Here is a 25493-nt window from a genome sequence, read left to right on the forward strand (position 1 = left end):
CTGTCATATTTTTGACAACAATATATTTTGTACTTTACGCTTCTTAGAGTTTGACCAAGAGAAGCCCGCAAGGATTTTGATAGCACACGCAGTGCAAGTGTTATTACGTCATAATTTCATAGAAGTTTGATGTTTAAAATAACACTTGCACTGCGTGTGCTATCAAAATCGGTGCAGACTTCTCTTGGTTCAACTCTAGTATTTTTTGTATGTACAAAAAGGATAATTATCATAAATTTGTTTTCTAAGTCAGACCAACTGTCTGATCTTGAGATCTAACAGTTAAAGGCAATATCGTCAGGTGACAACAATAACTTCGCTAATTAATACCAAGGCTCGGAAACCGGTTAAATTTCCAAACCGTTATCATATACTTGGCGTAAAAATCTTATAATTTCGGTTTAGTTCGTAAAACCATTATTTTTAAAGCGGTTGTTAGGAGAACATTTCCAAGTCCTTGTCAGATTAACCGGTTTAGAACAATAAAAACCGGTTTCTTCCTATGTGGGTGTCTATGTTTACGCAGCACACAACGGGGCCGGCCGGCCGTCTCGTCGTTAGTCGAATAAACCGGTTTATATAGTTACAATAAAGTTGTTAAAACGTTCGCGTTTTTGTGATAGTTCAGAATAAAACTTGATTACTACCACAAGTTCAGAGTCATAGTGAACCGTATTTGAAACAAAACAAGGTTGAATTTTGCGTAATTATTTTTATGTGATTAGTGAGTTTTAGTTGTCACCTATATCGTCACTCATCAGTATTCAGTCAGTAGCACTTTAGTCCAATCAGCAAGGATTCTTTACTTGACAATAATTCCACAGCCCTATTACTATGAACGGTAAAATTGTTTACAGCATTTAGGTAGATTGGACTATTTCGGCAATATAGCCACCGTCCATTTAATTTAGCAACGATATTATAAATTAATTCTAACAAAAATGATAATATACGTGTCATCGCTATGCTATGCATTTATAATATAATACAGCAAATGACAATTCATTTCAGTTTTCAAACCTTAGCACCAAACCTGACACAAAAACAAATATAGTTTTTGTTATAATACTCGACCAAATAAAATGTATCAGTATAAATGTATAAGATTAGGTCTAGCCCCAAATTTTATAGCATGTGAGAAATCATTTATTTTATAATATAGTATAGTCAATAATCTGTAAATTACTGACTAAATAAAATTTAGTTGGTCGAGTATTTATACAGGAAATGAAAGCTTGGGCGCGTATCATTTAATGAATAATTTATTTACATTTACAGCTGACTTGGCGAAGATAAAGAAACCGAGCGAATCTTGTATATCGGCTATCACATATTCCAATTTGCACCTGTAAAAGAAAATAATAATTACGTTTATAAAACTTTGTGCTTCAACTTGCACTTAAGGCCAGAGCACACCGGCTGCGTGTGCGTAACGTGCGCGTGCGCTAAAATGTAGAAGCCGCACACGCACACGCACACGTCACGCAAGCGGTGTGCCGTCTCTCATAAGGATCTGTATACTACAACGCGCACGTGCACGTCTACGCACACGCATCGGCCTTTAATTTCAACTTAATTTAGCCATGAGACGGTATGTCGCGATTTAAAAATCACTTCGAATAAAATACCGCCATCTGTTATGAAATGTATGTAATTAAAACATGAACTACCTAGTAAATTTAAGATCAACAACATAGGTTTTCTACTTCGAGCAACACGGAAGGGAGGCGGCATTCGCACTATTTCCCCTCTGCCGAGGTACAAGATTAGCGCGTCAATCTAATCTAGCGCGGGTAATAAAACTAGTTGCACTTGGATTTTTCACTAGACCGAGTCCAGACGCGCGCGTGAACACTGCTGCACAAAAATGCCTGTTTGCTCGGTTTTTTGTTATAAAAAGAGGTCGGGGACATCAAATTTACAAAAAGAAAGTGTTACATTTCACATGTAATATTTTTTTTTACATATCATACGTTTAATTACATTCAAACACAATTATTATATTTTAGTTTCATGTAATTGTTGGATTTATCGATTTTGCTCGCTCAGTACAAATTGCGGATCGGTCGAGCGACAAATCCGACTTCTCATCTCTCAGAATACAATAACATACTTCAACGAAAATGTGTTAGTGTGCGTATTGTGACACTTGTCACTCGTCCGTACACAAAAAGAGATCGAGGTTTGCAAGATTTGTTTTTGACGTGTGTCATTTTCTATGTATTTGTGTCGTCATTACAGATTGGATTTTGTATGTAAGTGTGTGAGAAGTGCGACTGTGTGCACCTTTCCCCCCGCGAAAAATGGCAGAAAGATTTGTACGGTAAGATATCGCTTGGGCCCCTCCCTTCCGATGTGTCGGAAGCCGGTGTTGCTCGAAGGTTTTCTACGACGTACTTGAAAAAATCATAAATTATAGAAACCAAACAGATATGGATACAATGTACGTCGGCACATTGTTAGTGCGATGTACGATTCGCGTCGGCCGGCACAACGCCATCTACCAGACAATTGGGTAAACTCGCCACGACATTGCTTCAAAGGAAAAAGAGCCTTAAGGCGCTATATTTAAGATCGTACCTCGTACCGTTAGGCGCTTCACTCATTACGCAAAAAAAAAACCATGGAAAAGTACCCCTACTTATGGAATCTACGTTGGCACATCTTTAGCGCGATGTAGGATTCGCGTCTTCCGGTACGCCATCTATCGACAATTGGGTGACCTCGCTGGGAAATTTCTCGAAAAGTGAGCCCTATTGTCCGGACATAAAGTTTATATTGACCTAGCTGGCGCGGCAGGCGGGCGAGTGCAGGTCGCGGTCGGCGCCGGCGAAGCTGATGTTGAGCAACATGGCCTCGAAGGGGTCGCTGCGCATGCGGCGCTGGTTCTCGTGCGCCGCCGAGCCCGAGTCCAGCACTACGCGGGGCTCTTCCACGCCGTCCTATAAACAAATATTTTGAGGGTTAGGTAAATGATATGTACTTGTGACTACAGGTCTCTGAACCAAACAGGAACACATCTCCACGAAATGGTAGCTCACTAACCACCAATAACCACCTTACAAGACTCACGACTGATGACTTTTAAAAACAATATTCTCTTTAAACAAAAAACTACTCGAGAGAGTACGTAGCTTGCGCCGGCAAACAAAAATGTGCCTTATTTTCATATAGTTAAGATTGTGAACCTAGTATTTGATGTGTACCTCGGGCCTGGGGCTCCAGAGGCGCACGCAGGGCTCGATGCCGCTGGTGGCGAGCAGGCAGGCGGCGGGGTGCAGCTGCACGCAGTTCACGATGGACTCGTCGCCGCGCAGGCAGCGCACGATGTTGCCAGTGCGGCGACACCAGATGAACATGCTGCCGTCGTCCGAACTGCTCAATAACGAATAGGTACATTTTAAAATGCCGTAGGGTCAGAGAGCGGAATTTTTGAAAAATCGTACCGCTTATTATAGTCTGTATTCTGTATCTTTAGGTATTTAAATAAAAGCAAACAAAATCTACCCTCAAATGGCTCCTTAAACCAGTTGAGGGTAGATGAAAACACTACATGATCAAATAATGTAGGTAAAAGTCAGGTCGTTCAGTGACAGATTCAGGCGGTTTTGTATTTGGTTGGTTAACCAATAAATTTTATAACTACCCGAAAATGTACAAATTATTTGTTTACTTTTATTTAAATACTTAAAGAATCAGAGTATAGATCACAATACGATTGCCAACAATTTAATTACCAATCTTGAGGATTTTCTCGTGACTTAGTCGATTCGAATCCTGTTTTTTTTTTACTTCGATCACAGATTAGCATCACGGCCCGAAATCACTCCGCGGCAGCGGACAGGTGACGGAAAGTTCAAAATTCCGGTGTATTGTGCAGTGCTTATTAATTTCAGTAATTCTAGTCTTTTAGTGTTTACTGTTTCCCCTTGTGATTCTAGGTTCTTTTAGTGTGAAGAGCGGTGCCTCCCAACACAGGCATTTATTTGCTTATCGGGTGGTTCCATATATACAGGGTTGGGCAGATTAAGTGTCCTAGTTTTGTACTGCCATTTTACTTAAATATAGCACAACTTTTTTTAACTATTTTATTTTTTATTAATCGAGAATTTATGCGTCTTTATGATTTCTAGACGTCAGCTTGATATCTATTGTTTTTATATTGTTATCAACATGGACGCGGAACGCCAGCTCGTTGTAAATTTATACAAGCAAAAATTCCGAACGTGCAAGATATTATTTTTTCCGACGAAAAGATGTTTCAATTGCAAGATAGCCACAATCAACAAAATTATCGTGTTTACGGTGCTTCATTAAGAAATATTCCAGTAGACAAATTAGCCGTACAGCGGTTTCAACGCGTTCGTCGGCTGTCATGGTATGGGGTGCCATATCACCTAGGGGCAAACTACCACTGCTGTTCATTGACCGGGGAGTAAAAATTAACTACGACTATTATATTCAGAACGTGTTGCAGGGTCATATGCTAGAAAATATCCGAAAGTTGTTTGGGGATGACTGATTAATATTCAGATTTGAAGCTTTGTTTTAATTTTATGGTTATTTAAAACTAGGACACTTAATCTGCCCAACCCTGTACATGTATGTTTTTGTAAAATAAATAAATTAAATTTTTTTGACGTGATAACGTCTTATAAATCGATGAACACCGGTAGCATGCACGAAAAAGTGTCACGCTGTGGAGAGATCTCCATGCTAACGTTGTGGACAGATCTCCATGGTAACGTTACGGCAATTTTTCATCAATGTTTTCTTATGACGTTATCACGCAAAATTATCGCCCGTAAACCGACTTTACAGACAACCATATTTTTTTAAGTGTTTTTCTCTATTTTAGTGTTTGTGATTTGCAAAAGATTACCACTCCCCAATTTAATCCAGTGAAATTGTAGAATTTTGTAACGTGGCTCTTCTGCGTCAAATCCGGTAGTTCTGATTTTTTGCAGACTTATTTATTTATTTATTTATTTTATTTAAACTTTATTGCACAAAGTATATACAAAAATGTACAAATGGCGGACTTAATGCCAAATGGCATTCTCTACCAGTCAACCATAGGGCCAAACAGACATCTACAATTGGTGCAGAGAGAGAAATATACCTATTCAGTGAATATAAAAAAAGCAAACTATACATATAAACTACATAAATAAATAAAATATATATAAACTACTACATATTTATGATGTTGGCCCAATTAATAATCCAATTTTGTGACCTTGAGCGCCGAACGCAACTTTGTCAAAAATCGAAAAACCTGCGAAAATTACGGTTTTTATTTAGTTCTGGGCGATTCTAAACCTAAAGGACTAGTTTTTGATAGTATCTTCCTTAGACGTTTTTAAAGAAGACTAAATTTGCTACAATACGAGATTAGAACTGTTGCTGTACATTTAAAAGTTTCCGAGATAAAATTATATGAAAATGATATATAACGTGCCCTATATCCTAAGAGTAGGAAGAAATATAGCAAAGATTGGACCTGGGGATCCGACCTTTCCCCTCCCTTTTTGGGGGGTATGCACGGTACGATCTCGTAACTACTGGGCCAAATCAGCTTTGTTTGACCTTAGGAACAATCGTGCCAAGCGGCATCGCCTGAGTCAAAAGTGCATACTCACTGCACTCACTTAGCTTACGAGCTCAATTTCAAAAAAATCTAAATTTTGAAAGCCTTTATCTCGGAAACTATTCAATCTACAGAGACAGTTTTAATCTCGTATTGTAGCAAATTTAGACTTCTTTTAAAACGTCTAAGGAAGGTACTATCAAAAACTAGTCCTTTGGGGTTAGAATCGCCCAAAACTAAACAAACACCGAAATTTTCGCAGATTTTTCGATTTTTGACAAAGTTGCGTTCGGCGCTCGAGGTCACCAACTTGGATTATGCTGCAAAAAATCAGAACTACCGGATTTGACGCAAACGCTAAATGTATAATTTTACTGTATTAATTTCACAGCTTCTTGTTAACAAACTAAAAATAGTGTCGAAAAACAGATAACTATCACGGCAAAAATTAATGTGACGTGCGCAGGGGTTTAAAAATTTCATAATTAACTCTTGAACTTACTTGTTATACATTTAAATAGTACCGAGCGTAGCGAGGGATTCAACCATTTTAGTTGTTAGCACAACTCACCCGGCGGCTATATAATTAGCATCGGGGCCCAGAAAGCTGGCTTCCTTGATGTCGGTGGTGGTGTTGCAGTGGCCCAGGAACCGCTGCGAGTAGTCGAGGGCCGCGGCCCGCAGTTGGCGCTCGAGCAGGCTGGTGGGTTGGTTCTCCTCGGCCTCGCCCGGCGCTAAGGAAGGGGCTACAATATTAAATTATCTCTAGATTTCAGTTCGTTAACATTTAATATGGAAACTAAAAACAAATTACATAATATATTGATAAGCGTATTATATCCACTTTCGAACAGCTCTTCAGCCAACTTTTCAGACTCTAAATTGCATCAAAGTACTTAGCTTTCGAAGAGCCACCCCCCACTAGCGTCTCCCGAGCGTCGTGCATCTAGTCAACTCTATGTACGAGCAATAGCTCGACGCAGCGTTGGCGCAACTAACGCAGCGACACCATTCTCCATACATACGGCGCTTACAAGACTCAGACACTCATAAGACGCTAGTGTGGGATTGCAATTTTGCGCACTGATTTATAAAAAAAACCTTTGTGGTAAAAAAAACAACGGGTTGCACTCCGGGAGTGCCGGCAGAAGTGAAAAGTCAATGACGCACTATGTATAATTGAGGTCAACGCCATCTAGCGTTATTTCGTCGCATTACTTGAAACCCCTAAGCACATCACTGTTAGTACTCGGTTACATGAGTACCAGTTAGAGGGAAACTCACTAGATGGCATGATGGCTAAATCAATAAAGAAAAACTCATTGTAACAGTTTTTCGATCACCTGTTACAAGTTTAACATTTTTTCCCCATCACTAAAAGTGCACAGCGCCGCTAAAGAAGTTTTCACTTCAAAAATGTTTAAGAATATTGTATAACAAAAAAAGTTCAACTTCAGGGATTACAAAAATCAACAAACATTGAGTTTTTTGAGTAAACACGGAGTATCAAACGTATAGATTGCGGTTCTACCTTCGTCGGCCTGGGTTTCGACTGTGTCCAGAGCAACGTTGATGTCCTTCTGCAGCAGGAACACCGCGTGACTCGACGCGTGCCGCGGGAACTTGTCCTGCACATAGCCACAACATTACTAACCCTGTGTCCGCCAATGACAGCTGCCCTACATGCAATTACAATTTCAAATCACTCATACTATTAGAATCACTCGCAAAAAATGACGAATCTTTAGTATGAATGTAGATTAAAGTCTCCTGATTATTTATTTATAAAGGCGCAACTCCCTCAGAAGTATATTTTCAGAAAGAATTAGGTTTTTATTGTTCTAATTCTGTGATGTCTTCCCTAAAATCGTGATACCATGTGACACAGGGTGACAGTTGCCGATGTTATGATTTACGAAAACTAGGTAGGTATGCTGCATATATTTTGTATGAAACAACATTTAGTTGTTTCTGAAATAATAAGAGTGCCCATACAAAAAAATATCGAGAGCCATGAATCGACATCGTAATAAAATTTCGTGAGATTTGACTGAAACCCTACTTTTTCCCTATGTTTGCTGCGGGGTTCTTTCACTAATAACCCAATGTTATGGTTTTTGAGCGGTTTTACCTTAAAGTAAAGCAAGCATTCGTGTGCTTCGCGCGCCCTCTTAAGGTCCATCAGACCCTTAGCGAGTCTGAAGTGAGATTTGACGTGTCCGGAGTCTAGTTTGATGGCCCGGTAGCAGTCCTTTATGGCTGCGTAGGTGTCGCCAGACCTGGTAATATTATAACAATAAATTAGTAAAAAACATGTAAGGATTTACGGTATTACCCGATATTTAGGTGGGTATTTGAAAATTCTTAAAAAAAAATTGGAAATCACTCCTAGTTCCTAGTCAATTAATTCTACAAACCCCGACTTGACTTGGACTACGGTAGCCGTTTAAAAGTGTAACGCTCTTACGGTAGATGTCGCTAGGGTGCCTTCCTAAAGACCTATATTTGCCTATATGGTGGAAATATTTGCTGTCCTTGGGTGAGGTGTTGGTAGCTCAGATGGCAGAGCAATGGGCTAGCGATCCACTGTCGTGAGTTCAAGTCTAAGACAGTAATTTTTAAATAATAAATACATACCTAAAAACTAAGAAATAAGCAATTATTTCTAAAACAATAAAATACAATCTACATACAATTTCATCCATTAATATTATAAAATTAAATCTAAAATAACCCGTCCTGAATCGTACCTGGCTCAAATGTCCCCATTATTCCCGCTGCGTTTCCCCGCTGTACTGCAATGGATACCTGCTGAACCAGATACGACCCAGAGCGAGGATCGCAGCCCCTCTCACGCAAACGACGCCCTAATTCCCTGAAGAAGGCGCGAGCCTCTGAACCCCAAGGCCCCGCCGTCTCAATAGCCACCGGCACAAAGTCAAGCGGATTTCAACGCGGAGTAATTTTTAGTACTTTTAAATTGATTCCAAGCTGAATAACTCCTTCTACTTCAGTATACATACCAGCCCCTCCTCATAAGTGCAGCGGCGCGGTTCGAGTACAGAATGGCGTGGTTAGGACAAGCTCCTAACGCTGCGTTATACAGTTCAACTGCCGTGGCGTAGTTACCCGCGTTCACCAGCTCGTTCGCCTGCAACACACAGGATTAACCCCTCTGTGGTTGGGTCAAAATTCTTTTCCTTGTCTTGTTTCTGACCAGGGATCGGAACCGGTTTTTTGAGAAAACTTCGAAATAACCATATATTTCGAATTATTTTATACTCCATATGTAGGACTCAGTTGTGTGTTTAGGTAACGACTTCGTATTATTAGATTGCCCAATTAGAAATGAAATAATTAACAAAGAACGAAAATATACCGGTTTTGTTCCCATACTTAAAATACCGGTATCCGAACCTTGTGTCTGACCACTCTGTCACGCTTCTATTTTTGTCTTTTATCAAATAAATAAGAACATTTGAGTGCTATTGCATGTCTTACTAGCTGTAGATGATAAATTCTCTTGAGAAAATTTTAAACATAAATTTCACCCCATACAAAAACTCCACTCCGACACATTTTTTGGGGACAAAAAACCTACAACGAAAATAATTTTGGCCCGGTTACCAAAAATGTACTATTGTAATCTTAGAGAATTTGACAACCGGAGTCGCCTTGTCTGTCATTTTCTGTACAAAATAGTCTGCCGATTTTTGCGGGGGATGGGCACGTCAAATGTATGGCTATTTGTACGTTACGTAGGGCAACTGCTGCAGTTATTGGCCAGTATATAATCAGAAAGAAACAAGCCAATTGAAACCTTATTATTAGGAGTAGCCAATTGCTATATACTACAGCAGTACCCTACATATAGTCATATGTACAAGTAGTCATAGTGACGACTTTCCATTTTATGACGTAGAACTTTCCATTGTGTGTTTTTAGTTTTCAGTTTTGTAACGGTCTGCCCGCTTTGCGACACTTAACATACAGCTTTATAGGCAGAGGGAATGTATTTCCCACGTAACTTTGAACTTTTTGCAAAGTGATAGTGTTCAATTTTGAATAAATTCTGTCATCCTTATAATTTATGAAGGGTTAAATGACTTACCCGTTCTTTTAAAGCGCGTACAGATTCCGGCAATGGTTGCTGAGGTTCTGGCTCAGGACTTGGATCCCTTGCCTCTCCAGCCCTATAGGCGTGGTTGTGTTGGATGATGAACGACTCCACGAGGACCGGTCGGCGGCCCTGGTTTATATCGAATAGGTAGATCTGAAAACAAAGCATTGATGAAATGGGGAAGGAAAATTTAGTTGCCAATCTCTCAATCCGAAAACAGAGCGGCAGCTGACGTTCAAGAAGCTTCACGAAATATATAATGCAATTATTAAGGCTCGGATCATAACGTGACCCTGCCTGTGAAGCCGATGGTCCTGGGTTCGAATCCCAGTAAGGGCATTTATTTGTGTGATAACACAGATATTTGTTCCTGAGTCATGGTTGATTTCTATATGTATTTAAGTATTTATATATTATATCACATTTCTGAATTCCGCTCTCAGCTCGGGTGGTTACCGATCCGCCGACGCCGAAATGTGCGTGTCTTGTCGTTGCTTTTCAACGTACTCTTTAACCCCTGCTCTCCATCTTACCTTACCGAGAGATTTAATTATCTGGCTGAAGGCAGTGAACACCGCTTACGTTCAAGTGCTAATCTTACGCTTGCTATTCCCCCGAATAAGACACGATCGTATGCGAATTCGTTCACGGTACGCGCTGTGAAGTTGTGGAACGAGTTGCCCCTGTCGCTCAAACAGTCCCAGTCTGTAGCGTCACTCAAGGCTAATTTGAAGAAACTTACATATGCTTTCCAACGAAGCGTGATTTGGTTAAGTACTGATGTTTATTTTTTTTTTGTTGACACTTGTGTATATATATATATATATATATATATAATTATATTAAATGTAATATATGTTTAGTATTTATGTATGTAGCATGTATTTTATTTTATAATATTATTTATGTATTTTATTTACTTTTGGACGTTTTGGTTAGTTTACTTTTAAACTGTTACTGTGCATTCCGTAAGTTTGTCTATCTAATTTGAATTCTCCCCTCATCTACTCGAAGGTTAGCTGGAAGAGATCCCTTACAGGGATAAGTTCGCCTTTGTACCTTTATTTCTGTAAATATTATGTAAACCTGTGTTGTGTACAATAAAGTGATTACTACTACTACTACTATTATATATATCGTTGTCTGAGTACCCTCAACACAAGCCTTCTTGAGCTTACTGTGGGACTTGGTCAATCTGTGTAAGAATGTCCTATAATATTTATTTATTTATAGAAGCCGAAAGTCGAAATTGATAATTTTCAACAACATATTTTTCTGCCCTCCGGCCGGAAAGCGTCAACTTTCGGCCCGCTAAACGAAGTTACCGCTTTCCGGCTTCGTCGAACAAAAAATAGTATACCTACCACACCTCGGCCAGTGAATAAGAAAGCTTCAGATCACATGTAATAGGGGGTATTACTGCAATGTTCTGCCGCCAGAGTGCAGCACTAAGCTAGCTAGTAAACCATAGAGTAACTTATACATACTGTGCCTTAAACTGATTTTTGACAAGTTTTCACAGACAATAAAATATGTCATTGAAGCATCAAGGCGATTTGTTAACAAAGGCCTACCGGGAAACACGAAAATCGAAATTTAGTTATCTGCCTCTTTATCGCTCGAATATACAAGAGTGATAGAGAGGTTAGATAACGAAATAGGATTTTCTTGTTTCGCGGTAGACGCCCAGATTGTGATGGATTGTGTTGTGCGTAATATTCCCTATTGTTGGCCGAGGCAAAGCCAACGTTTCTCATTTACTAACAGGTATGTAATATAACTAATATACTATGTATTTCAAGTTTTCGTACCTGTTCTGATCCTAGATTAACGAGTAACTCGTTGCCGTCGTGACTAAACGCGACGTATGTGGTCGCTTTCTTAGGGAAGTTGTGCTCGTTCGGCTCAATCGAGAGGTGACCTGAACGATACAACAATTATTTAAATCTATACCAATACAAGTCAGTTTCTTTTACAAAAGTAATCGGACGTAGTTGTACAATACATTTCCATACTTCAACATTTATTCAGCAAATAGGCCACAATGGCACTTTTACACGTCAACATTGAATTTTCATACAAGCAAAAATAAGAACAATACATCAACAATTTTATAAAATACAACTAACTGTAACTACCAATTCAAACTAACGTATTACAATTACTTAGAAATGTATATGGTCTCTTAATGTCGAATTACATAAATAAAAACCGGGCAAGTGCGAGTCGGACTCGCGCACCAAGGGTTCCGTACCATAATGCAAAAAAACAAAACGAAAAAAAAACGCATAAAAAAAACGGTCACCCATCCAAGTACTGACCACGCCCGACGTTGCTTAACTTTGGTCAAACATCACGTTTGTTGTATGGGAGCCCCATTTAAATCTTTATTTTATTCTGTTTTTAGTATTTGTTGTTATAGCGGCAACAGAAATACATCATCTGTGAAAATTTCAACTGTCTAGCTATCACGGTTCGTGAGATACAGCCTGGTGACAGACAGACGGACGGACGGACGGACGGACGGACAGCGAAGTCTTAGTAATAGGGTCCCGTTTTACCCTTTGGGTACGGAACCCTAAAAAACTATAATAATAATATGAAAAAATACAGATATAAAATCACAAAAAAAAAATATTTAGAGGTCTAATTGTCTCTAAGTGTCAGAACTATAAGATTATATAATTTATCAAATTATCCTTAGAGAAATAGAGATGTATATAGAGATGTATAATAGGGTCTCCAAGGGTCAAAATCCCTATACAGATAAATACAGAGTTACAATCGGGTAAGCGTTATTAGAAATGGTAATACGTACTTTTATTCTTTTACTTCAGGAATTGAGGTTATTATAAAAAATATATAATTAGAATATATGACAGCATGTTTATATAATATATTACCGGGTGCGTAATAAGTGACCGCGGCTCTGGGTATGTTCATGTCGGGGTCGCCGGCGCCGGCGCGCGCGCAGCGCACGTTGGCGCGCTCCCACGCCACGCGCGTGCCGGCCGACTGCACCTGCTGACCATTATACTCTATTATATACTAAATAAAACAGAAAATAATCCATACTTAATATGGCTACAAATATAATGACCACCAGAAAATACTTTGGTACCCTAAATAAAAAAATCATGCTTACCAAAAAAAAATACTGAACACCAAAAAAATAAGGCCTAAAAATACAAAAGTACCACCGTTTTAATTACGACTGCACTTCAAATTGTATTCAAATACTAAATATATTGAATGATCACCAAAAATCATTAATGATCACCAAATCTTGAAGACCAAATTAATGCGATATTTTCACCTAAATAAACCACTATGATTACCAAAAAATGTATACATATTACCAAATAAAGTAAACTGATGCCAAAATTACTAGCCCCTCCCGCTCAACCCCCCGTACCCCGCACCGCATACCTACCTTTTCTAGTAGCATTTCGTTATGCTACTAGAAAAGTAGGTTAAACTGCTATCAGTTAAGTGGATTAGGTTAGGTTAGCACTGCGACCGTTACAGAAACGAAATGGTACTAGAAAAGTAGGTTAGGTTAGGTTTGAACTGCGACCTTTACAGAAACGAAATGCTACTATAAAAGTGGGTTAGGTTAGGTTAGAACTGCGATCCTCACAGAACCGAAATGCTACTACTAGAAAAGTGGGTTAGGTTAGGTTTCAACTGCGACCCATACAGAAACGAAATGCTACTAGAAAAGTGGGTTAGGTTAGGTTTGAACAGCGACCCTTTCAGAAACGAAATGCTACTAGAAAAGTGGGTTAGGTTAGGTTGGAACTGCGACCCTTACAGAAACCAAAGACATGTAACTTCGTATAAGATGAATAAAGTCTAAGGAAAAAACGTGCCTCGGAATTCAAGTAAAAGTCATTCTCGAATAGATGCCGCACACACCTTTAGCCTATCCTCGGCTAGATGGTGTGATCCATATACATATATACATTTTTTGATAACTTTATACGTTTTCATTTTGAGTTTTAGTCGTGTGTCGATAGATGGCAGTAAATTTACAGTGACTACAAAATTTACAATGACAGGACCCCTCTATACTATCTATTCTTTTTGCAGAAACGAAGTGCTACTAGAAAAGTGGGTAAGGTTAGGTTTGAACTGCGACCCTTACAGAAACGAAATGCTACTAGAAAAGTGGGTTAGGTTAGGTTTGAACTGCGACCCTTACAGAAAAGAAATGCTACTAGAAAAGTGGGTTAGGTTAGGTTTGAACTGCGACACTTACAGAAAAGAAATGCTACTAGAAAAGTGGGTTAGGTTAGGTTTGAACTGCGACCCTTACAGAAAAGAAATGCTACTAGAAAAGTGGGTTAGGTTAGGTTTGAACTGCGATCCATACAAAAAATTTATTCTACTAGAAAAGTGGGTTAGGTTAGGTTTGAACTGCGACCCTTACAGAAAAAAAATGCTACTAGAAAAGTGGGTTAGGTTAGGTTTGAACTGCGACCCTTCCAAAAAATAAATGCTACTAGAAAAGTGGGTTAGGTTAGGTTTGAACTCCGACACTTACAGAAAAGAAATGCTACTAGAAAAGTGGGTTAGGTTAGGTTTGAACTCCGACCCTTGAAGAAAAGAATTGCTACTAGAAAAGTGGGTTAGGTTAGGTTAGAACTGCGACTGTTACAGAAATAAAATGCTACTAGAAAGGTGACGAAGTGGATTAATTAATTTAATAGGACAACGATATATTAAATATTTGCACATTTTTAATTAAAATGTGGTTACAATTTTGATGGTCATTTACTATTTTTGGGTTTACAATGATTATTTTGGAGTAATTTGCTTTAATAGGATAGCAAGATTTAAAAATTTGGTTATTATTTTACATTAAAATGGAGTTCTAATTTTGGTGGTCATTTACTATTTTTGGGGTTACAATGATTATTTTGGTATCATTTTCTTTAATAGGATAGCAAGATGTAAAAATTTGGTTATAATTTCACATATATTTGGGTTTTGGAATTTGGTAATCATATACTATTTTTGGGTTAATAATGATTAGTGTCATTTCCTTTAATAGGATAATAAAATGTAATAAAATTGGTAATCATTTCACATTAAAATGGTGTTATAGTTTTGGTGATCATTTATTATTTTAGGGTGCTAAAATATATTTTTTTGGTATTAAATTTTACTAAATCTGGTGATCAGTTAAATAGCAGCCAATTAATATTATAAATACGAAAGTGTGTCTGTCTGTCTTTCTGTCTATGTGTTGCCTCTTCACGCTTAAACCGCTGAACGGATTTAGTTTAAATTTGGCATAGAGATAGTTTGAGTCCCGGGGAAGGACATAGGATAGTTTTTATGTCGGAAGTCATCCCTAAAGAGGGTGAAAAGGGGGGTGGAAATGAGAAAATTTTGAATTGCCTGTTATTGGTGTAAGCAATTAAGCATATCATGCTCGAAATGATTGCCATTAGATTTAATCCAGGCGCTGTACGTACCTACTTACTCTAACTCCTGGTACTAATTCCACGCAGACAAAGTTGCGAACAAAAGCTAGTCTACACATAGAAGAAAAAAGAAAATGAATATAGAAAATGTCAATAATGGTCGAAAAAACGACCAATTGTCAAGTATTTTTGTAGAAAACTGATTCTAACCTGCAGTTTACTAAGCTTGATCATCCTAGTGTCGTACAGCCGCACATACAAGTCGTTGGCGCCGACGGCCAGCTGGTAGGGGCGGCGCGGGTTGACCGACACGCACTTGGCCTCGGCGTAGCGGCCGAGGTGGTTGAGGAGGTTGACCAGCACGTTGGCGGAGGTGCAGCGGTGGGAGGTGCGCAGGTCGTGTTGCCTGTACAATTAATAGAGTTAAGAAAAATCTGCAACGATTTTGATAGCACAATCAGTGTAAGTGTTAACGCATTCACTGTTAGAGGGCGTAGCCTAAGAACAAACTTGTATGACGGTGGACGCACATGTGCGTCGGGGGCAGTGAATGTGTTAAGCGGTATCCAGACGGGACTCAAATCGACCGATTTGATCAGAAATGAAATAGGCGTCAATCTCCAATTTTAGATTTATGGTGATATTAGAGCCCTCTAAATTGAAAAAAATGCCCCAGAACGAAAATACTGGCCTCACAAATTGGTATTCTTGCGTCTGCACCTCATTTTATCGGTAATATCGGTCATGATCAGCGGTTGAATTCGGCGAGTCAAATTGGCGTTTGCGTCCGCACGTCCTGATTCGATCGGGCAATTTAATTAGATTGGCGAAAAATTTACTAATCTGGATACGCCTTTATATTTTAAACGTCACACTTCTACGAAATTATGACGTATATATTACCAATACACTTACACTGCGTATGCTGTCAAAATCGCTGCAGACTTTTTTTGGTCTAACTTTAATCACCAGTTTGCCTATACGTTAATCAGCTTTTAGAAAACAGGCCTCACAAAAAACACTATTATGCCATCATTCGTGACAATTTCAACCAAAAGTTACCCCTTTGTTGGTTGTCGATAAGGTTGATTTCAAATTGAAGCTACATGGAAATAGCGCTTTATTGACAACCGACAGACAATAAGTTTTGATTGAGAATGGCACATTTTATGATCTTCATCAAAAGTTCCGCTTCACAGAAATTAAGGTGATTTCAGAAAGCAAATGCGACATCTCACATAGAGAGCACAGAGGCGCGCCGCCGCAAATGACGCATATGCTACAATAGATGATGCATACGCTATGTCATATAACATAGAAACACTCATTTAATTACACGATCGGGTCTACCGCGATATGATTTCATTGTTGTAAGGTATGTTTTTTTTTTAAATAAATAATAAATATTATAGGACATTTTTTACACAAATTGGCTAAGCCCCACGGTAAGCTCAAGAAAGCTTGTGTTGTGGGTACTCAGACAACGATATATATAATATATAAATACTTAAATACATAGAAAAAAAACAACCATGACTCAGGAACAAATATCTGTATCATCATACAAATAAATGCCCTTACCAGGATTCGAACCCGGGACTATCGGCTTCATAGGCATGGTCACTACCCACTAGGCCAGACCGGTCGTCAAAATCGTTATGATATCGCGGTAGGCCCGTTCGTGTAATTAAATATCTGTACAAAACGCGAGAGTTTAAAGTGTTATATAGAAACACTCATCAAAGAACATGAAACTTACAATATAAGTCCATCTTCTCCAGCTGACCATATCAGATGCGGGTTATGCGGAGCGACGGCAAGCCTTTTAACCCTTCCACAATGACACGAGCACTCCAGTAGAGGCGCGCCGCCGCATATGCTGCGCGCGCGGACCGTGCCGTCAGCAGCGCAGGTCGCTATCAGGTCGGGAGATAGGAACTGTGGGCAAACACATACAATACAGTATTGATAATATTAGCACATATGAGTAGAGAAAAAGCACCCACGAGATGTTCTGATGTTGTGAAGAGGTTGGCGGCAACATGCAGTGTGTGACCCATATGGCTTATGATCGCACACTGTGGAGACGTAGCATACATGGTCGCGATTCTCAGCAATGAGGGACCGAGGAAGAAGAAGATGGGTAGTTGAACCGCTTGCCCTGAGAGCCTATCGTCAACATTAATAATCGAAATTTCGTTATCTACGTCTATTTCTTTGGAATCGGCAAGTGCGATAAAGAGGAAGAAAACAAAATTTAGATCTCGGCATTTTTCCGGATCTTCTGGGTGCCTTAGTGTCTTCTCTCTGAATAGGTCCCAGGATCTTGCGAATGAGATCTGAAGACCTATAAAAAGCTCTAAATTTCGTTGTATTTTGAATAATTATTTTGACTAATAAAAATTGCATTTGTCTCGCCAAGTTTTCATTTTATGGCCTGCTAGAGAATTATTTATACAACAATTATAAAATGAGTTTCCAATGACATACTTTACAATTATTGTAGGTTTTATTAATGCACTTCAACTGATAGGTTTATGAGTAAGCATATACTGATAGCCCTATTATTATCTTGCCATGTCAAGGCCACTGTACACAAACAAACATTGTGAAAGTATAAAGTGAATGCTGGACATTGCTTTAAGTGCATGCTAATACTATTCTTCAGTATGTTTATTATTAGATGGATTCAGAATAATAAGGTTGAGGCTACACACAACTAGAAAAACAAATCAAACAATTTTAATAACATATTTATTATAGTGGCACCATTGCTCTGTACCCAAATGGTAAAAACGGGACCCTATTATTAAGACTCCGCTGGCCGTCTGTCCGTCCGTCTGTCTGTCACCAGGCTGTATCTCATGAACCATGCTAGCTAGGCAGTTGAAATTTTCACAGATGATGTATTTCTGTTGCCACTTCAACAACAAATACTAGAAACAGAATATAATAAATATTTAAGTGGGGCTCCCATACAACAAACGTGATATTTTTGCCGTTTTTTGCGTAATGGTATGGAACCTTTATTGCGCGAGTCCGACTCGCACTTGGCCGGTTTTTATTATAAACTGAAATAAATATCAATGATATCATACACTAAACAAAAAGTGACCAAGTCCACCGTTTTTTCTTTAGTGTATGTTATCTATTTCACTTTATGATTTATACAGGGTGGAAAGGCACGACGATCCTTTCCGGAAATGGGAGATAGTTTAGCCTAAGCTCTATATTTTCTCCATAGAAACTATGTTAATATGGGCAACCGTTTCTAAATTATGACCTTTTAAACATCCACGCAAAAAACTACTTTGTTCTAACCCTAACAGGTGACAGGGTCAATGAACTTACTTGTAAACAATCAGTATTCGACAGGAAATTATGCTAATTTGTTGCCATCTAACCATTTTTAGGTCTGCTTACAGCACGGTAAGAATCATTGCAGGATTTTCGCTTTCTTAGTGGTTCCACTTGTTCAATACTTGAATGAAATAGTTATGTTATTCCTTAATATTAATAATACTAACCACAACATTGTTTACAACGACAGTTCAAATGGTGACATTGACAACCACTCAAAAGTACGCAATCGTCTTATAAATATCTCTGGTTTCCTTGACTGATAAAAAGGTTTTAGTTTCTTAACATGTTTCACAAAATTATTTTCGAATAATTGGAAACTATTTAAAATAATAAAAAATTACATGTAGGTTGTGTTAGTTGCACCAAATGAACTTGCAAAAATGAAATACTAAGAATAAATCAAGAATAAATACTTCTTCAATACCAAACTAACAAACCTTCTTGCGTGGTAGGAAATAGACAAGACGTCTGATGTTTGAAATTAAATTTTCATTGAACTTATTGAATGTCATATTCTTCAAATAAAAATGTTAGATGCTCGTGGCTATTTAAATTTGTGGGGCTGTGTAAAAGATATGGTGTACCAAACCAAACGGAATGTGAAACTGCGGACGAAATGAGACAAAGGCTAATTGGTGCTTTCTGCAGAGGATAAATGACGAAGAGCATACACTATATCGCATGTGCATCGACATACTCGGGTACGGGCTGCGGCGGCGTTGTAATACACGGAGGTACATTTGAACACCGTATGTGAAAAGAAGATAGTATTAAATATTGGAAAAAAGTAATTATCTAAGAAAGTAATAAAATTGTTTGTAATATTTTTGCATGCATTTGATTTATTTGACATTTATGCGTCATTCATACATCATTGCGATACTGTCAACGATCGGAAAAAAGTGTAAAGTCCCGAGCTTTCCCGACGGAGATCCTTAATCTAGCCGTCATGTGCACATGCTATAGGGTTATCACCACAGTTAAAAAGTAGTATTTTTGCAATTTTTATTTTTTACTCAATTAACGATTCTTACCATTACCAATAAATAGTCTCTGTATCACTTAAACGACCTAATACTTCCGGGAAGGATCGTCGTGCCTTTCCACCCTGTATATAGTAGTGTGACTACTTAAAAACACAAGACAATAAAATATTTCATAAAATAATTAACACCCTGCCTGCATGTTTTTTTTCTATTACACACTATTAAAACGGAACATAAGACTTATCGAGAAAATAATTGGGTACTTTCCTACTAGTCAAGTCAGCTTCTTTTTTAGAACCGTCAAAACGATTTGCTAATATGGAATTTATATGAAAACGTGTATAGTGACTAGAGATTTTTTTTTTAATCTGATTTTTATTGAGGCTTTGGACACATGTCAGCCTCATGGGTGCTTTCATAGTTCCCTACTCAAGGGAGAGATCAATAATGTGGTATATACACTGATTGCTTTGTTAGATAAAGGCTCTGCCAACCAACAATCGATCTGTCCATTGTGCATGGAACCCAAACTTCCAAAAATTCTTTTTCTCAAATCCGAATTCCGGACGCAGTCCAACCACACGTGAGATAAGTCATCAGTCTTCTGACAGACTAGACACAGAGGTGATTGTTTAACACCCATCATACACAGAAACTTATTTGTAGGGATGTGTCCAGACCGGACTCGGAAAGCTGAGACTGACTAGAGATGCACTGGATATTCGGTGACTATCCGGAATCCGGCCTATCTGGCCATTATTTTAATACCGGATAGTAACATTGCTTGATTTCAGAGTAAACAAAATTGGATTTAAGAAACAGTCACAGCCATGATCATACTCGTTATTATTTTAAAACAATTTAAACATTCCACAGACATGCACGCGCACTCATTTTGAACCTAGAAAGGCGTCAACAGAACAGGTCAACTGCCTGCCTGCTTCACAAATAATAATAAATAATAATAATAATAATTGGCCATAGAATATGATGTCCTAACATGTACGACAAAACTCCCTAAGCGAAAGAAAATGCAAACGAGAAGCAAAACACGAGCTCAACTAGCGTCTCCACGAAACGCACGCCCACCACCCCCGTCCGCATCATCCGTCTCCTCGCAATCGTCGTCGGGCGATGAATTCGCCACCGCGCCCGACACCAGCGAGTCGAGCGATGAGTGCGGGCCGCCGCCACCGCCGTCACGACCACCTGCGCGGCGCGGGCGGCCACCGCTGTCGGCACGCTTGGGGCCTGCGGGACATCCTGCCCCGCCCACGGCTCCCGCTGCCGGTGGTGTAGTGCGTCGCATGCGATGGTCTCAAACCATTAATGAGAACGTCATGCGCGCCTACTATGGGGCTACAGAGGGGGGAACCAACTTATGCGCGTACCGTGTCCGAATGCTTCCACTGTTTCAGGCCCTCGAACCGACCATCGACGTGACCGCGCAACGACTATCGGATCAGGTGCGAGTCATCCAGCGGCAAAAGCGGTTGGATGACTCGACACTTGATCGGCTTCGCCTGGAGGCTCTCTCTGCTCGCGCAGCTTCTACCTCGGCGCGGGATCCGCCCGCCACGTCGCCGGATCCGGTGCCGGCACCCGACCAGGCACCGGGGGCGCCGCGGGTAGATCTCAGTGCCGACGAGGAGGAGTTCGCGCAGAGTGTGGGTAGTACAGCCAATGAGCAACTGAGGAGGACTCTGGACGAGGCGATTACGCGGTACCGCTCCACACCCGATACTAGGCCACGATTACCACGTTTGCCTATGAATAGACACAATCTAGCGCTAATGGGAGCCCTAAACGCTTTACTAGAGCCATATTTGCGGACTAGTAAAGATTTAGATGATACGCACGCGATCATGTATTGCGGAGCCATCGCGGCGTGCCGTGTTGCACGAGTCAAGTTTCCGGACTCTGAACATGCACCTAGGACCGCCGGAGGTGCCCCGGCATGGCAAATACGGATCGAGCGACGTATCAGCTCTTTTAGGACTCTTATCGCAAAGCTGATCTGCTTCAGGGGGGGCAACAATCGCCCCCGAGTAATGCGCTTTGTAAACCAGGCATTCGTGGGGACGGATATCAGGCCCCGCGACTACATGGCCAACGTTACGGAGCGCATCGACTTTCTAAAGCAGAAAGTCTATGCATGGGCAAACCGTATTCGCCGCTACAGAGAGCGTGTGGACCGATTCCAGCAAAATCGTCTTTTCCAGAGTGACCAAAGGAAGATGTACCGAAAGTGGGAGGAAACCAACCTTCGTGCATCCGACTCGCAGCCACCGGATGCTACTGTCATGAATGACTTCTGGCGTAGCATCTGGTCGGTGCCTGTCGGACACACCGAGGGGAGTTGGATGAGTGTTGTCGAGCGTGAGTGCGAGTCCATTGAACCTATGGGGGCAGTCACCATCAGCCCCGATGACGTAAGTTGTGCCATCCGCACGGCCCAGAACTGGAAAAGTCCTGGGCCGGATGGATTGCACAACTTCTGGCTAAAATGGTTCCGATGCTCGCACTCCTACTTAGCAGCACAATTTCAACAAGCCCTCGAACTTGGTTCTCTCCCACCTTCCTTAACAACTGGTGTCACCTTCCTGCTCTATAAGTCCGGTAGTACCACGGAAGCGAAGAACTACAGACCCATCACATGCTTGCCTACACTCTACAAGCTCCTTACATCCATTTTGAGAGCAAAAATCAACGCGCATATTGTCGCAAACAATATTTTGGCCTCTGCTCAAAATGGATGTAGGGTTGGGTCCCGTGGTACTAAAGAGCTCCTCCTCATAGACATGACCATCTGCCAACAAATCCGGCGGACCAGGGGGGCCCTCTCAGCCGCTTGGATTGACTACAAGAAGGCCTATGATTCGGTGCCTCATTCATGGCTGGGGAGGGTCTTAGAGCTGTACAAAGTTGATGCAGCTTTGAGAGCCTTCCTAAGCGCGTGTATGGGGCAGTGGACCACAGTCCTTCGTCAACCAGGAGGCGGGGATGACCGACCTGGCCCACAGGATTTTATAAGGATTGAGCGAGGAATATTTCAGGGCGACAGTCTGAGTCCGCTATGGTTCTGCCTAGCTCTGAATCCCCTCAGCACCCTGCTGAAGGATTTGGGACTAGGTTGCCGGCTTCGGAGAGAGGGTGAAGTTATTTCTCACCTTCTGTACATGGATGACCTCAAATTATTTGCATCAAATACCCAAGGCTTGTTGGAGCTACTGAAAACCACCGAAGTCTTCAGTAGTGCCATCAACATGGAGTTTGGTGTCGATAAATGTGCGGTTATGCATGTACAGCGGGGGAAGGTTGTAAATTCAACAAATTTACAACTTTCTGAGACAATGTCTTTCAGGTCTATCTCTGAATCAGAGACCTATAAATACCTTGGTATGTCACAGTCGTTGGGTATTGAGGACGAGGGTATTAGACGGTCGGTGAAGGAGCGCTTTTTCAGTCGGCTCACAAAAGTCCTTAACAGTCTTTTGTCAGGAGGCAACAAAGTGCGCGCCTTCAACGCCTGGGTAATGCCTCTTCTCACATACTCCTTTGGCATACTAAGGTGGACTCAGACCGAGCTGGACGCCCTGGATCGGAGGGTCCGATCACTGCTCACCACACATCGCATGCTACACCCACGCTCGTCAGTTATGAGATTGTACATCCCACGGAAGTGTGGAGGCCGAGGCTTCCTAAACGCCAAGGATCTCCACAACCGCGAGGTGTACAATCTCAGGAATTATTTCCTTAACAACGAGTGTGGGATGCATCGTGATGTGGTGGCAGTAGACAGGAACCTCACGCCGCTCTCCTTGGCAAACGAGAACTGGCGCAAACCTGTGGTACTAAGTACTGCGGATCGCAAGGCGGCATGGGAGAGTAAGGCGCTACACGGGCGGTTCTACAAGGCCCTCACGGGACCCGATGTGGACCTGCTCGCGTCGGTGAACTGGTTACGATTCGGGGACCTCTTCGGAGAAACCGAGGGTTTTGCCTGTGCAATTGCGGACGAAGTGATGATGACGAACAACTATCGGAAATATATCCTGAAGGACGGTACGGTCGACATTTGTCGGGCATGCCGCCGTCCCGGAGAGTCACTCAGGCATATCATTTCCGGTTGTTCTCATCTTGCTAACGGTGAGTACTTGCACAGACATAATCTCGTAGCCAGGATTATTCACCAGCAACTTGCTCTTCTATACGGCCTTGTGGACCGCGAAGTACCGTACTACAAGTACTTACCTGCGCCTGTTCTCGAGAATGGTCGTGCCACGCTCTATTGGGATCGATCTATCATCACTGACAGGACTATTGTCGCCAATAAGCCTGACATCGTGCTGATAGACCGATCGCAGCGCCGGGTCGTGCTCGCCGACGTCACCATCCCCCATGATGAGAATCTCGTGAAGGCCGAGAAGGACAAGTCCAGCAAGTACCTAGACTTAGCTCATGAGATTACCGCCATGTGGGATGTTGACTCGACGATCATTGTTCCGATAGTCGTGTCAGCGAACGGTCTCATAGCGAAGAGTCTCGACCAACACCTAGAGAGACTCTCGCTGGGTGGTTGGATCAAGGGTCAGATGCAGAAGGCGGTAATTTTGGACACGGCGCGTATAGTACGTCGGTTCCTCACTCTGCGGCCCTGACCACCGGCAGCTTGGGCCCTGCCCCGCTGCCGGCGGCACTCTAGGTTAGGTTTTTTTATAATGTGTTTATATGTATTTTTTATTGTTTTGTAAGTGTTTTTATATTTTACTTTTATATTCATATTATAAAAATACCTAACTTAAGACGAAAAATAAATAAAGAGAATAATAATAATAAAATCTGCACAATGCGCAGATTTAAAAAAACCGAAATGTAGGTATAGTTCCGCCAGCCGAATATCCGGTATCCGGCCAAACAACTATCCATTGCATCTCTAATAGTAACGTCGCGCGTCGCATCTATGTTTTCCTAATAATTATCTGGTGTTTTATTTCGTGCACAGTGTGAAACAATTTATTTTAAGTAGAGGAAAGTACCCAATCAATGTATAATCGGTGATCATAACATCATGTGAAATAAATTAAATAGTAAAGAATAGCTCAGATATAATTTTACAATTTACTATATACAAATTTCGCTAGCAAATAATAACAAAGACAGACAATCTATGGTTGACAATTTCATAACAAGATGCCTATACTGCCAAAGAACTACTTAGATGCTTACCTTGACTGAGAAGATGTTGCCAGTGTGTCCTGTGGCTATGTTGTGCAGCTGCTTGTAGCGGTACGGGTCCCACAGGATGACGTGCAGGTCGTCAGATGCCGACGCCAAAACACTACGATCAAAGTGACAAAGGTCAATTATTAGTAGAAAATAAAGGTAACAGCCTCTAAATATGGGGTTGAGGTACACTTACGATCCATCATGGTTCCATTCCAAGCAGTTCACGCAGCCCATATGCCCGTTTAACTCTGTTTCTAGCCCTAAGCGGTCGATCATACTTCGGGTCACCGTCAGACGGTTCTGGAACTGCCGGTCCACGTAACCGCGCTCCCGGGCCGCCAGCAGCCCCACCGTACCCTTAGCCCAAGCGGGCTCCTCTCGCCTACCCATAGCTCGCTAATTCGCACTCAATATGTCTGATAAATCATCACAATCAGACGTAAACTATAAACTAACTGCGGCTCAATCTATTTATAGTGCACTCTGTTTCAGCCCTCATTTCCAGATTCTCACTAGAAACGTAGGGCAACAAAGCTCTATTTAGAACTCTGTTTTCAAATAACAAACAAATTGAGGAACAAAAAGCTTTTTTGTGATGGAGAGATAAATTCTATAGAAAATAAAAGCAGAGCTGTCAAACAGCTGTCGTCCATTGAAGAAAAACAAAATTGCTTATGGCATAAAAGTGGAGTTTACACGACAATACCAACAATGGAACCCTTGTGAACAACACTATACGGAACCCTTTTGTGGCTCAAAATACAAGTATCCAC

The 25493-nt window shown here is 40.9% G+C and overlaps 1 protein-coding gene across 4 annotated transcripts; it reads right to left on the reverse strand.

Annotated features, from left to right (window-relative positions):
• Nucleotides 1-1235: 1235 nt before the first annotated feature.
• LOC134794099 (WD and tetratricopeptide repeats protein 1) lies at nt 1236-25451 on the reverse strand. Of its 4 annotated transcripts, none has more exons than XM_063765800.1 (14): nt 24914-25451; nt 24721-24832; nt 16902-17080; nt 15353-15548; nt 12614-12731; nt 11522-11631; nt 9702-9863; nt 8614-8741; nt 7722-7869; nt 7122-7218; nt 6162-6336; nt 3207-3375; nt 2784-2942; nt 1236-1346 (listed from the first exon to the last, which is right to left on the reverse strand). In XM_063765800.1, the coding sequence occupies exons 1-13, from the start codon at nt 25108-25110 to the stop codon at nt 2784-2786; spliced, it is 1950 nt and encodes a 649-aa protein (XP_063621870.1). In that variant the 5' UTR covers nt 25111-25451; the 3' UTR covers nt 1236-1346. The 4 variants fall into 4 exon arrangements, with proteins under 4 accessions (XP_063621870.1, XP_063621869.1, XP_063621872.1 ...); XM_063765799.1 differs by having other exon boundaries at nt 12614-12734; nt 24914-25450; XM_063765802.1 differs by having other exon boundaries at nt 6162-6324; nt 24914-25448.
• Between the last annotated feature and the right edge of the window lie 42 nt (nt 25452-25493).

The sequence above is a fragment of the Cydia splendana genome, chromosome 10 (assembly GCF_910591565.1).
Source record: "Cydia splendana chromosome 10, ilCydSple1.2, whole genome shotgun sequence".
Classification (NCBI taxonomy): Eukaryota; Metazoa; Arthropoda; class Insecta; order Lepidoptera; family Tortricidae; genus Cydia; species Cydia splendana.

Coding starts and splice junctions, on each gene's coding strand:
- LOC134794099 (XM_063765799.1), bottom strand. CDS start 25,110: ATGGGTAGGCGAGAGGAGCCCGCTTGGGCTAAGGGTACGGTGGGGCTG. Junction 24,833..24,913: donor GAATGGAACCATGATGGATC/GTAAGTGTACCT, acceptor CTTTGATCGTAG/TGTTTTGGCGTCGGCATCTG. Junction 7,219..7,721: donor AATGCTTGCTTTACTTTAAG/GTAAAACCGCTC, acceptor GGCTATGTGCAG/GACAAGTTCCCGCGGCACGC.